The 12,904-nt window shown below is 41.2% G+C and overlaps 1 protein-coding gene across 1 annotated transcript in view; it reads left to right on the plus strand.

Moving 5' to 3' along the window:
* Positions 1-1,647: 1,647 nt before the first annotated feature.
* Positions 1,648-12,904, plus strand: part of TMEM38B (transmembrane protein 38B) — a 64,738-nt gene continuing 53,481 nt past the window's right edge. The window contains exon 1 of the mRNA XM_088838239.1: positions 1,648-1,836. Coding sequence (XP_088694365.1) covers positions 1,725-1,836 — 112 coding nt within the window. The 5' untranslated portion in view covers positions 1,648-1,724. The remainder of the gene's footprint in view (positions 1,837-12,904) is intronic.

Below are 12,904 nucleotides of genomic sequence, written 5' to 3' on the forward strand. Positions count from 1 at the left end.
TTGGAATTAATATGTTTAGGGTAAGCAAAATATATCTTTTTTTTAAATTCTAGTGCTTCTCCCTGTTGCCCTATTGATGTTAGTAATGAATTTAATTATGCTTCAGAGTGATGTTGGCATAGACATATGATTTAGAGATATTATAGTATTTTAAGTCCAAGGACAAAACACATACTTTATGGAGTTTAAGACATTAAAACTAAAATTTGGGGAAATAACATCCAAGTTCTGCTCCTAGATTCACAATACTAAAATTCCAAAGATAAAAAAATGTATATAAATTGTGGAAAGAACACACTGAAACATCAAAATGTAAGTAATCACGAGTTGCTTTTTTTCCTTAGTTTGGTATAAGGTCACCTGGTAAGATTAGTAGTAAAGAACCAGTCTGCCAATGCAGGAGACATAAGAGAGTGGGTTTGATCCCTGGGTGGGGAAGATCCCCTGGAGGAGGGGTGCTGACCCACTCATGTATTCTTGCCTGGAGAAGCCCATGGCCAGAGAAGCGTGGTGGGCTCCAGTTAATGGAGTCACATAGAGTCGGATATGACTGAAGTGACTTAGCACGCACAACTCTGAGCTCTCCTCTTGTGGACTGCGTTTATCCAAAATTATAGAACTTTATACTAAAAAGGGTGAATAAAATATATGTAAATTAAACTTTTAAAAAAGCTGCCTTAAAAAACAAATTATAAAGGATCCCAGAGTCCTGAGACTTTATGTGGGTTTCATTTATCAGTGCTTAGCATATTGGAAATAATTATTGGAGAAGGAAATGGCAACCCACTCCAGTGTTCTTGCCTGGAGAATCCCAGGGACGGGGGAGCCTGGTGGGCTGCCGTCTATGGGGTCGCACAGAGTCGGACATGACTGGAGCGACTTAGCAGCAGCAGCAGCAAGAAAGGTATGGATGTGAGAGTTGGACTGTGAAGAAAGCTGATCGCCGAAAAATTGATGCTTTTGAACTGTGGTGCTGGAGAAGACTCTTGAGAGTCCCTTGGACTGCAAGGAGATCCAACCAGTCCATCGTAAAGGAGATCAATCCTGGGTGTTCATTGGAAGGACTGATGCTGAAGCTGAAACTCCAATACTTTGGCCACCTCATGCGACGAGTTGACTCACTGGAAAAGACTCTGATGCTGGGAGGGATTGGGGGCGGGAGGAGAAGGGGACGACAGAGAATGAGATGGCTGGATGGCATCACCGACTCGATGGACGTGAGTTTGAGTGAACTCCGGGAGTTGGTGATGGACAGGGAGGCCTGGTGTGCTGTGATTCATGGGGTCGCAAAGAGTCGGACACGACTGAGTGACTGAACTGAACTGAAGAAACATTTAAAATAGTTCTTTATTCGTTTTAAAAATAACAAATGAACTAAATGCTAACAGAAATAAAGCATTTTTTATTCATTACTTATGTTGCATTCCTCTGCCCACTCTCCAGATCTGGCACAACCCCCTGCACCGAGAAGATGCAGGACCCTTATTAGGACAACAAGGTTCGGCTGCGGGGATTCAGCCGGCACAGCCCACTCACCCGCCAACCGCCCGCGCGCCCGAGGCTCCGGGGACACGCGGCCCCGCCCCCGCGCGCCGGCCCCCGCCTCGCGCCAGGGCGCACGCGCAGGGCTCGCGCGGCCGCGCCGTCCCCTCCCCCCAGCCCTCGCCGCGCACGCCGGGAACGCGTCTCCGCGGCTGCCTCGGCTGCGGCGGTCGGTAGTCGCGATGGGCTCTCCGTGGAATGAGCTGACCCTTGCCTTTTCTCGCACTTCCATGTTCCCCTTTTTTGATATCGCCCACTACCTGGTGTCGGTGATGGCGTTGAAGCGTCAGCCGGGTGAGTGTCGGGCGCCGAGGACCGTCCCCCTCAGGGACCGCTTCCCGCGGGGACGGCCTGAGCCGGGTGAGCGGCCCGGCTGCCTCGCGCCGGGAGTCCTGTAGCCAAGCTCGAGGGGCGCCGTGGAGAGAGGGCCCGTCCGACCGCCGTAGAGAGGGGAGCCAGGCCGCGGAGGAAGGCGGCCCCGGACCCAGCGAGAGGGTCACGGCGGGGAGTGCGGGGCCGTCCCACTGCCGCGGGCGGCACTGCCGGGACAGGTGACGGCGGCCGCAGCCACTGTTGGCGATCCGGGGCTGCCCTCGTTCGCCCCGGCGTGGCGCCGTCTCCCGGCGGTGCCCCCTCTTCCTTGGGAAATATTTTAAAAGGACCTGCGAACCGAGCTGCCGCAGACAGCAGGTCTGACTTCGCCGCTTGGACTAGTAACTGGTTCTGGACGGCTTTCCGGTTGTGAAAGTTGTATAAACACTAAAATAAAAAGCCTCAAGTAGGCACCCCCTACATTCCCCGTAACGCACAGGTCTCCCACCTTGCTTAGCATGTTAGACACAGTGATTGCTGAGAGGAGAGTGGATTCCCATGGGGGGTCATATGAGTGACATTGCACAAGAAGAGCCGTTTGGTGTAATTTCACTGCCAGTAGAGTGGGGATGTGGTCTTAAAACAAGAGTTTTGAGTTCCTTTAAGTGCATATAGGGAGCAATGTTTGTTTTTTCTTGTTTTTCTTTTTTCATTCAGGATGTGTTTGCTCTTGTATTGCTTGACTTTTGCAGTTGTTCTGCCTGCCTTTTCATTTTTTGCTCTCTCCTTTTTTCCTGAGGTCAGGTATTTTCTTTGCCTTACTTTCTCCGTGTTCATGCTGCCTTTGGTATGCCTTTTCCTACAGTGAGTGAGTGAAGGCTCGAGGATGATGCTGTGCCTCTTATGGTCTGATTTTTCTTTCTAAAATTTTTTAAAATTAACTTTTCACTTTTTGGCTGAACCAGCTTGGCATGTGGGATCTTAGTTCCCCAACCAGGTATGGAACCTGCACCCCCTGCATTTTGAAGCCTGGAGTCCTAACCACTGGATCACTAGGGAAGTCTCTGGTGGTGTTTTTAAAACTCGTGGACCTCTGAAATGTTTTTAATTTAAATTGAGATTGGTAGCTCAGTCTAAATCATTGTTTGATAGAAGTTTTGACCTGGATAAGGGAATATTAGTGTATTAAATTGGAACGGATAATCATAAGAGACACTTTCCTTGATTTGAAAATAAGTATGTTTTATTACTTTACCGTATCTAATACTTGATATTTTCTTGTATAGGTTAGATCGAAGGTTCTCCAAGTATGGTCCAGGAGCTCCTGGGGTTCCTGACATTTCCAGCTCAAAATTATTTTTGTAATAATTTTTGTAATATGTTGTCTTTTTCACATTCATTTTCTTACAAGTGTACAGGAGAGTTTTCCAAAGGCCAGATGACCTGTCATACTGTAACAGGTTGAATGCAGAAGCAGATATGAGAATCCAGTTGTTTGCTATTTGAAGGCAGACATTAAAGAGATTGACTCAAAAATTGTAACTTTTCTCACTAAATATTTTTGGCTTTGGAAAATAGTTATTTTTCATGAAGAATACATTATTTGTTAACATTCAGTGCATTCATTATTTTAAAAATGAATACATAAAAAACTATTTAAAGATTTTCTCATTTAATATTTTTTTGATAGTTTTATTTATTTTTGGCTATACTTAGTCTTTGTTGCTCCATGAGCTTTCTCTATTTGCAGCGAGCCGGGGCTACTCTCCAGTTGCGGTGTGGGTTTCTCTGCAGTGACTGCTCTTGTTGCAGAGCATAGGCTGTAGGGCACAAGGGCTTCAGTAGTTGTGGCTCCCAAGCTCTAGAGCACAGTTTCAATAGTTGTGGCAAATGGGCTTAGATACTCTGCGGCATGTGGGATCTTCCCCGATCAGGGATCAACCTGTGTTTTCTTCATTGGCAAGCAAATTCTTCACCACTGAGCAACCAGGAAAGCCCTGATTTTTCTCATTTATAATTTCTAATATGCTAGATATTGATAGCTCGAATAAACAGAAGCTCTTTGGGGTCTTCAAGAATTTTTTTTTTTGAGTCAGACTTTTGGAAGGTTTAATTTACATATATTCACTTCTTTAAAATTCTGTTATTTTGGACAAACATACAGTCATGTACCTACCACCACAGTCAAGATATAGAACAGTTTCATCATCCATCCCAGATTCCTTCCTACCCCTTGGTAGTCAGCTCTCCCCAAACCCATAGCAACCATTCATCTACTCACTATTTTTGGGGGGCTGTAGAGGAGTCCTGAGACCAAAATCTTTGCGGACCACTGAACTAACCGTACACTGATACAGTATTCCACCTGGTGTAAAAATGTTGTATTCCAGTACTAGTACTTGTGAACATATAAAAAGTATAGAATTCACACTAGCGTGTGAGATGAGTGCAATTGTGTAGTAGTTTGAACATTCTTTGGCATTGTCTTTCTTTGGGATTGGAATAAAAACTGACCTTTTCCAGTCCTGTGGCCTCTGCTGAGTTTTCCAAATTTGCTAATGAACTGAGTGCAGCACTTTAACAGCATTATCTTTTAGAATTAGAAATAGCTCATCTTGAATTCCATCACCTCCACTAGCTTTATCTTAGTAATGCTTCCTGAGGCCCACTTGACTTCACACTCTAGGATGTGTGGCTCTAGGTGAGTGATCACACCATGGTGGTTATCTGGGTCATTAAGACCTTTTCTGCACAGTTCTTCTGTGTATTCTTGCCACCTCTTCTTAATATCTTTTGCTTCTGTTAGGTCCATACTGTTTCTGTCCTTTAGTGTGTCCATGTTTGCATGAAATATTCTCTTGTCATAATTTCATTGAGTTACACAAAACTGTGCTCCACGTGATCATTTTGGTTAGCATGAGGATGGTGTAGAAGGACGTGCACTCATCTTGTGCTGTGAGTGTTTGGGAGTGTCTGGCAGAGGCCTGGGTTGACGGTGGCCTGCTGCGAAGTCAGAGGCACTGGCAGCAGCAGTCCTGGGAGGTGCAGCTTGCTGCCGTAAGTCCTTCTGGAGAAGGTCAGTGCTACCCCTTTAGTTTTGACTACTAGTGTAGGGTTTTTTTCATTTATTTTTTCTATTTTCCTGGGTATCTTATTGGGCTTCATGGTGACTCAGCTGGTAAAAAATCTGCCTGCAATGAGGGAGACCTGGGTTCACTCCCTGGGTTGTGAAGATCCCCTGGAAAACAATGATGCTGTGAAAGTGCTGCACTCAATATGTCAGCAAATTTGGAAAACTCAGCAGTGGCCACAGAACTGGAAAAGGTCAGTTTTCATTCCAATCCTAAAGAAAGGCAATGCCAAAGAATGCTCAAACTACCGCACAATTGCACTCATCTCACACGCTAGTAAAGTCATGCTCAAAACTCTCCAAGCCAGGCTTCAGCAATATGTGAACCATGAACTTCCAGATGTTCAAGCTGGTTTTAGAAAAGACAGAGGAACCAAAGATCAAATTGCCAACATCTGCTGGATCATCAAAAAAGCAAGAGAATTCCAGAAAAACATCTATTTCTGCTTTATTGACTATGCCAAAGCCTTTGACTGTGTGGATCACAATAAACTGTGGAACATTCTTAAAGAGATGGGAATACTAGACCACCTGACCTGCCTCTTGAGAAGTCTGTGTGCAGGTCAGGAAGCAACAGTTAGAACTGGACATGGAACAACAGACTGGTTCCAGATAGGAAAAGGAGTACGTCAAGGCTGTATATTGTCACCCTGCTTATTTAACTTTTATGCAGAGTACATCATGAGAAACGCTGGGCTGGAAGAAGCACAAGCTGGAATCAAGATTGCCAGGAGAAGTATCGATAACCTCAGATATGCAGATGACACCACCCTTATGGCAGAAAGTGAAGAACTAAAGAGCCTCTTGATGAAAGTGAAAGAGGAGAGTGAAAAAGTTGCCTTAAAGCTCAACATTCAGAAAACCAAGATCATGACATCCAGTCCCATCACTTCATGGCATATAGATGGGGAAACAGTGGAAACAGTGTCAGACTTTATTTTTCTGGGCTCCAAGATCCCTGCAGATGGTGATTGCAGCCATGAAATTAAAAGACACTTGCTCCTTGGAAGGAAAGTTATGACCAACCTAGATAGCATATTAAAAAGCAGAGACATTACTTTGTCAACAAAGGTCCTTCTAGTCAAGACTATGGTTTTTCCAGTAGTCATGTATGGATGTGAGAGTTGGACTGTGAAGAAAGCTGAGTGCCAAAGAATTGATGCTTTTGAACTGAGGTGCTGGAGAGTCCCTTGGACTGCAAGGAGATCCAGCCAGTCCATCCTAAAGGAGATCATTCCTGGGTGTTCATTGGAGGGACTGATGTTGAAGCTGAAACTCCAGTACCTTGGCCACCTGATGCAGAGAGCTGACTCATTGGAAAAGACCCTGATGCTGGGAAAGATTGAGGGCAGGAAGAGAAGGGGACGACAGAGGATGAAAAGTTGGATGGCATCACCGACACAATGGACATGGGTTTGGGTGGGCTCCAGGAGTTGGTGATAGACAGGGATGCCTGGAGTGCTGCAGTTCATGCGGTCGCAAAGAGTCGGACACGACTGAGAGACTGAACTGAACTGAACCCACTCCAGTGTTCTGGGCCTGGAGAATTCCATGGACTGTATAGTCCATGGGGTTGCAAAGAGTTGGGTGTTTTATTAGGAAGTTGGAAAATGCTGTTTTAGGAGCTGTTGGTTAGAAACCATTTTTGCAGAATATTTTTGTCATTAATTTTAATTTCTTATGCTTTTAATCTGTCCTCTTTTTTCTTATTTAAAATTTCATTAAAATAAGCACATTTTTTCAGTCCTGCACTGATATCAATCTGAAAATACTCAGATTGCTATTTTCTGTTAGACATCCTGAAAATTTAATCTACAATGATTTTTACTTGATTTTTCACAGAAAATCTATTTTTTAAAAATTCTGTGACCACTATTTTGCTGACTTCCCTCCAATCATATGTAGTTCATTAAGCAGCTGTTCAGTTTATTAGGTACTGTATTCGATGTTGAGGGTACGAGGATGAAAGGTATTCTTACATCCCTAGAAGAGCTTGATTGCGCTGTTGTCATTGTCATCTTTTCCCCTTCCCCTGCTCATTCTCCCTTTCCTACTCTTTCCTTACAGTGTCACATGAGCTTGTACCACCTTTTTTTTTTAATATTTATTTTATTTTTGGCTGCACTGGGTCTGTTACTGTGCACTGACTTTCTCTAGTTGCAGAGAGTGGGGGCTACTGTCTAGTAGCAGTGTGCAGGCTTCTCATTGCATTGGCTTCTCTTGTTTTAGAGCATAGGCTCTAGGCCTGTGGACTTCAATAATTGTAGCACATGGGCTACATTGTGGTGCACAGGCTTAGTTGCCCCACAGCATGTGAGATCTTCCTGAACCAAGGCTCGAACCCATGTCCTTTGCATTGGCAGGTGGATTCTTAACCACTGGACCCCCAGGGAAGCCCCTACAACTGCCTTTCTTACACAATAACAATATTCATTTCAGAAAACATGCAAAACATTTCAGCATCTTAATTCTAATCCTCATATATCTCTTTAGGTAGGTAGTATCGAACTCATTTTACAGATGAGGAATACTTTTATAGGAATAAAATAAGTTTCATAGTTTAGTTAATTATAGACCAGTTCTCAGGCTAATTTCAAAGTTCTGAACTTTTCTCTAGCTCTCTCTTTGCAGACTCTGGTTTCTTAACATTTAACAATTTCTCAATAAGTTGTCATTTGACATGGTTATTTTCTCCCATGGTTTTGGTCGTTTCTACATCACCAATCAGTTTCTCATTTGCTTTCAGGAATTAAATCCAGAAATAAAATTTGTTGTTGTTCCTTCCTATAATCTGTGAGAGATGAAAAGATAAATAAGATAGGAATTTATCAGTTTTTAGGATTCTGGGAAGGTGGCAGCATAATTTTGTTATCTTTATGAATTCCCACGTAAAAACATACAGAAAAGTGCAAAAATTATCATAAAAGTACAGCTTAGTGAATTTTCAGAATATGCACAACTAAGTTAAGCAACATCCAGAGAAAATAGAACATCTATAATATCCTCAGTATAACATCCATGCCCCCTTTGTTATACCATGCTTTATAAAGCCAGAGCAGATTCTGCCCAGTGCGGGATAGAAAAGGGTGTCTCAGAAATGATAGCCCATAATTTACTTCTTTGAGTTCAGAGAATCTTACTTAAATATCTTTAATATTTTTTAATCTAAAGGAAAGTTAGAATATTTGAGTGACCTGACCAAATATTAATCAAGAAGTATTCTGTAGTAGAAAGAGTTCATAAAATCAGAAGTCAGAAGATCAGTGTTTAGTTCAAACTCTACCACTATTGAGGTAGCTTGGGATGAAAACTTAAAACTCAATTGCTTATGCAGTGAGTGAGCTGGACCAGAACACCAACTGAGCAGTGTGTCCTCAGGAATCTCAGTTTTGACTCTAAAGAGCACTTTGTCCAAGCTTCTAAGTTTTAATAATTTGAACCTGTGCTTTGTTCCCCCAGGAATTGTAATAGCTTTCTGTATTTATACCTCTGTGACACCACAGTGTTTACTTTTTACCTTTTCAGATCTTATGGTTTTATGCCCACTTCTTTATATTAAGTTCTCTTTGTTAATAAAACTTTATATTTTCTGTTTCCTGACTGGACTGTGACTGGTGCAGAAACTTAAGGGTAAGGTTTAACTTTATGCTTGCTGGTTTTCATTATGTTGTGTTAAATTAGCTAAAGTGCTGGCTGCTTCCTTTTTGTAGATCCAGTCAGCATAATGCCTTCCTTGTAGTGGGCAGTTGTGATGTTCTGTGGACTCTCAGTAAGATCAAAGTCTCTGTGGGCTTTTTTGGAGAGCAGGAGCATTGACAGAGATCTGAGGCAAGAGTGTGATAGTGTACTGTTAAACTTGCCAGATAAAAGCAAAGTGCTTTTGCGATTCTTTGCAAATTAATGTGGAGAAAAAAGCATTCTTTACCAGGTTACAGGGATTAATACTAGTTTGTTCCAGTAAAAATACTGTATTTTGAATACCAGCTGCAGTTGGAGTTACTACCTGTCTGCATTTATTTATAATCCAGTTATTTTTCAAGACCCATCTGCTTTACACATAGTCTAAACAGGCAAGTTGTTAATGGACTGTGATAGCTATCGTCATCTTTCATGTTTTTTGATCATGGCACTCATCTCTGTAATGCTGCTTTTTAAATATATCTTGGTGAGAAGGAAGCCAACTCTATTGGCTTCTACTTGATTGTGCATGTGTGCTCAGTTGCTCAATTGTGTCCTAGTCTTTGCAACTCTGTGGACTATAGCCCGCCAGGCTCCTATCTGTCCATGGAATTTTCCAGGCAAGAGTACTGGAGTGGGTTGTAATTTCCTCCTCCAAGGGATCTTCCCCAGGGATCAAACTTATGTCTCCTGCATTGGTGTATACTTATATATACTTGAAAGTCACTTAGTCATGTCCAACTCTTGAGGACCCCATGGACTATATAGTCCGTGGAATTTTCCAGGCCAGAGTACTGGAGTGGGTAACCTTTCCTTTCTCCAGGGGATCTTCCCAACCCAGGGATCGAACCCAGGTCTCCCACATTGCAGGCAGATTCTTTATCAGATGAGCCACAAGGGAAGCCCAAGAATACTGGAGTGGGTAACCTTTCCCTTCTCCAGGGGATCTTTCTGACCCGGGAATCGAACTGGGATCTCCTGCATTGCAGGTGGATTCTTTACCAACTGAACTATCAGGGTAGTGGATTCTTTACCACTGAGCCACCAGCGAAGCCCTCTGCTTGATCATTCCTATCATAATGATTCTTACTCTATGGATCAGAGAATCAATATGGTGAGTGCCCGTTGCTAAGTATGTCTGTTCTAGTTATACAGTGGGGAACTGGGGGACAGGGTGAATCTGTGGATTTACTTGGTCCACTATGATTTGATCTGAAATTCCTTGAATTGTGTCACAGATAATCTGTAAACCTGTATTTGCCTACATGATTATTTTTAAATAATTTTGATGAAAAAATGTACTTGAGGCATATAAGATATAGTATGTTACTTTTTCTTTTTTTTTAAAGAGATAAATCTATAAATGGGAAAGACTAGGACAGTTTAATATGCAATTTAAAAATACTTAACATCTGGCGATAAGGGTTTAAGATGGCTAGAGCATTCCCCTACTTTCTGGAAGTCACATCAACCACCAGCAAGCTTAATGCTGTTTGAAAATAGCTACAGTGCAACTAATTCTTAAAAATAGAGATACATTAGACTGAGTATTTTACTGTAGTAAAACTAGACTGAGAATATCAAAATAAAGAAGTCATGTGTGCAGTACATTAAAAAATGCCCTTCTAAGCTTTGTTTTAACTAAGTTAATAAGACTATTTTAAACATAGTCTAATAATTCATTTGGCCAGAGAATGGGATTATTTTGTGGGTGTGATTTTAAGTGAATTTAACAGAATAGAATGTGACTTTATTTCTCAGTTTTCATCTCATAATGAAACTATTTTGATGTTAAAGTCCCCTGGTGGTTGTATGTTTAAATGTCTTATACTTTGAATTAGATTCAGGTTTCAGCGTGACAAATTTTGCTTTGGGGGAAATAATTCTACTGATAATATATCACAAACATCTTAAGGTAGGACAGATAATTTTTTTTTTCTCTTTTAAATGTCAGTATGTTAAAAATAATGTGTCTAAATTAACATAGCTTATTTCTTAGCTAAAGGGATACACCTTAGTTTAAATCTGAGGAGAAATTAGCGATATATTAACATTTTCTTCTTTTGAAAATTATTTATGTGCCCTAAAGATACACAGCTGTTTCTTTATTTTTTTTCTGTATTTTCTTTTTCTTTTCGCTAAATTTTGAAAGCATTATGTTTTTGTTTTGGCCATGTCGTGTGGCATGCAGGATCCCCTGACCATTGATCAAACCTGCACCCCCTGCAGTGGAAGCACAGTATAAGCCACTGGACCACCAGGGAGTCCTTGTATTTTCATAGTTTAAGTTCACATTAAACTAACTCTGGTGCCGGTATGATATATACAAAGGAACATAGTACCCAAATATTTTATTGTAAGATTGTCTCATGGTGAAAAATGTATTACCACAATGTGACTGAAGAAAGATTTAAAGAAAAACCTGTTTGAGTTAGAGAAACTTTTCTGGCTGACATAATTTTGAAAATTAGGCATACAAGACTGGTATGAGAAAGACCCTCCCTTCAACTCTTTTTTCTATTCTTTTCTGGTCTAATAAAACCTTAGTTTCATTGATTTAAGACTGTTGGGGTTACAAGTACCTTTTCAGTGCCATGATGTGTCACTCTTATCCCAGCCTTGCAGTAAGAACTCAAAAGAATTATATCTTGGGCTCAGAGAATTGAGTCAGAAGCAGCCCAAGAGTTGCATTTTCCTGGCCTCTTTTCTCTGTTGTCAGTAATCAATCCATTCAGCACTTAAATCAACATGTACTGGGTAGTATATATGTGTTTTTATGTATATTCTCTCATTTTAAATTCTTAAAAGTTATGTGTTATTTTTACTTTATGAAACTTGAAGTTTAAGCAAAGACAGGTTAAAGGTCCTACAAAGAGTCCCAGAACTGGTACGTAATTACCGCTCTCTCTCTTTGTGACTTATGATTAATAACTAAGGGACACTAATGGTAGTAAAATTGTCATATTTTTGAAATATTGCACATACATTTTTCTGTAGTACAGTAAACATTTATAGAGTTTACATTTATCTACTTTATACAAAATTTCATAAGTGTCTCAAGGGGTAACAGTCTTATAGTGGAACTAACACTTGTGAACAGATCTAGAAAATGATATGTTTCAGGAGGAAAGGATAAAATACTGGTAAGTTGAGGGAAAAGGAAAGTTATTTTGACAGACTAAACTGGAAATGCATATTACATGAGTGAATAATTTATGTGAAACCATCAAATTTACTTAACTTGATTTGGATTCTTTTAATAGTCAAAGGAAAACATTTTGGATCTCTCTGAATTTGTCTCCATTGGTCCCCAACCATTTTGGCACCAGGGACTGGTTTCATGGAAGACAATTTTTCCTTGGATTGGGGTGCAGGGGGATGGTTTCCATATGATTCAAGCAAATTGAATTTACTGTGCACTTTTTTCTATTATTTCTTATTTAGCTTCACCTCAGATCTCAGACATTAATAGATCCCAAAGGTTGGAGAACTCTGGTCTAAGCCAAATTGTTAGTGTCAAATGGATGATAGTAAAGGGGATAAAGACATATTCCCTAATAGTATATTTACTAAAAGTAATCAGTTATTTTGGAATGTGCCTTCACAGTACTGTGCAGTGATGGACCCGTTGTATTAGTAGCTCTCATTCAGTTAAGAGCTCCCATTTCCAGAATGTGTTTGCAGAGCTAATCTGGGTATATCTGAGGGAGGGAGACACACACAAGTCAAGGGTGAGGGAGAAGAAGGTCTTGAGGGGGAGAAGGAGTGTATATGTGTAAATAAGCATAGGAAAAACGGCTCGAAGTTGTCACCCTCTAGAAAATGAGTGTGATTAAAGGGTAGAAGTAGAGAGGAAAGGGTAATTTTATTTCTGTTTACTTCCATAATGTCTCTCTTCCCAAGTGACGCTAGTAGTAAAGAACCTGCCTGCCAGTGGAGGAGTTGTAAGAGACTTGGGTTCAATCCCTGGGTTGGGAGGATCGCCTGCAGTAGGAAATGGCAATCCACTCCAGTATTCTTGCCTGGAGAATCCCATGGACAGAGGAGTCTGGCAGGCTGTGGTCCGTGGAGTCACAAAAAGTCAGACATGACTGAAGAGACTAAGCATACACACTTCTGTAATAGTGATAGCTAATACTTGTTGCTTACTATCTGCTAGGTCCCCATTCTAAGTTTTTAAAATGTCCTCACTCATAGTCAGTAGATGGGGAAACAGTGGAAACAGTGAGAGATTTTATTTTG

This window comes from Moschus berezovskii, chromosome 7, assembly GCF_049115385.1.
Source record: "Moschus berezovskii isolate FMDL1 chromosome 7, NW_MosBer_1.0, whole genome shotgun sequence".
In the NCBI taxonomy this organism is placed as follows: domain Eukaryota; kingdom Metazoa; phylum Chordata; class Mammalia; order Artiodactyla; family Moschidae; genus Moschus; species Moschus berezovskii.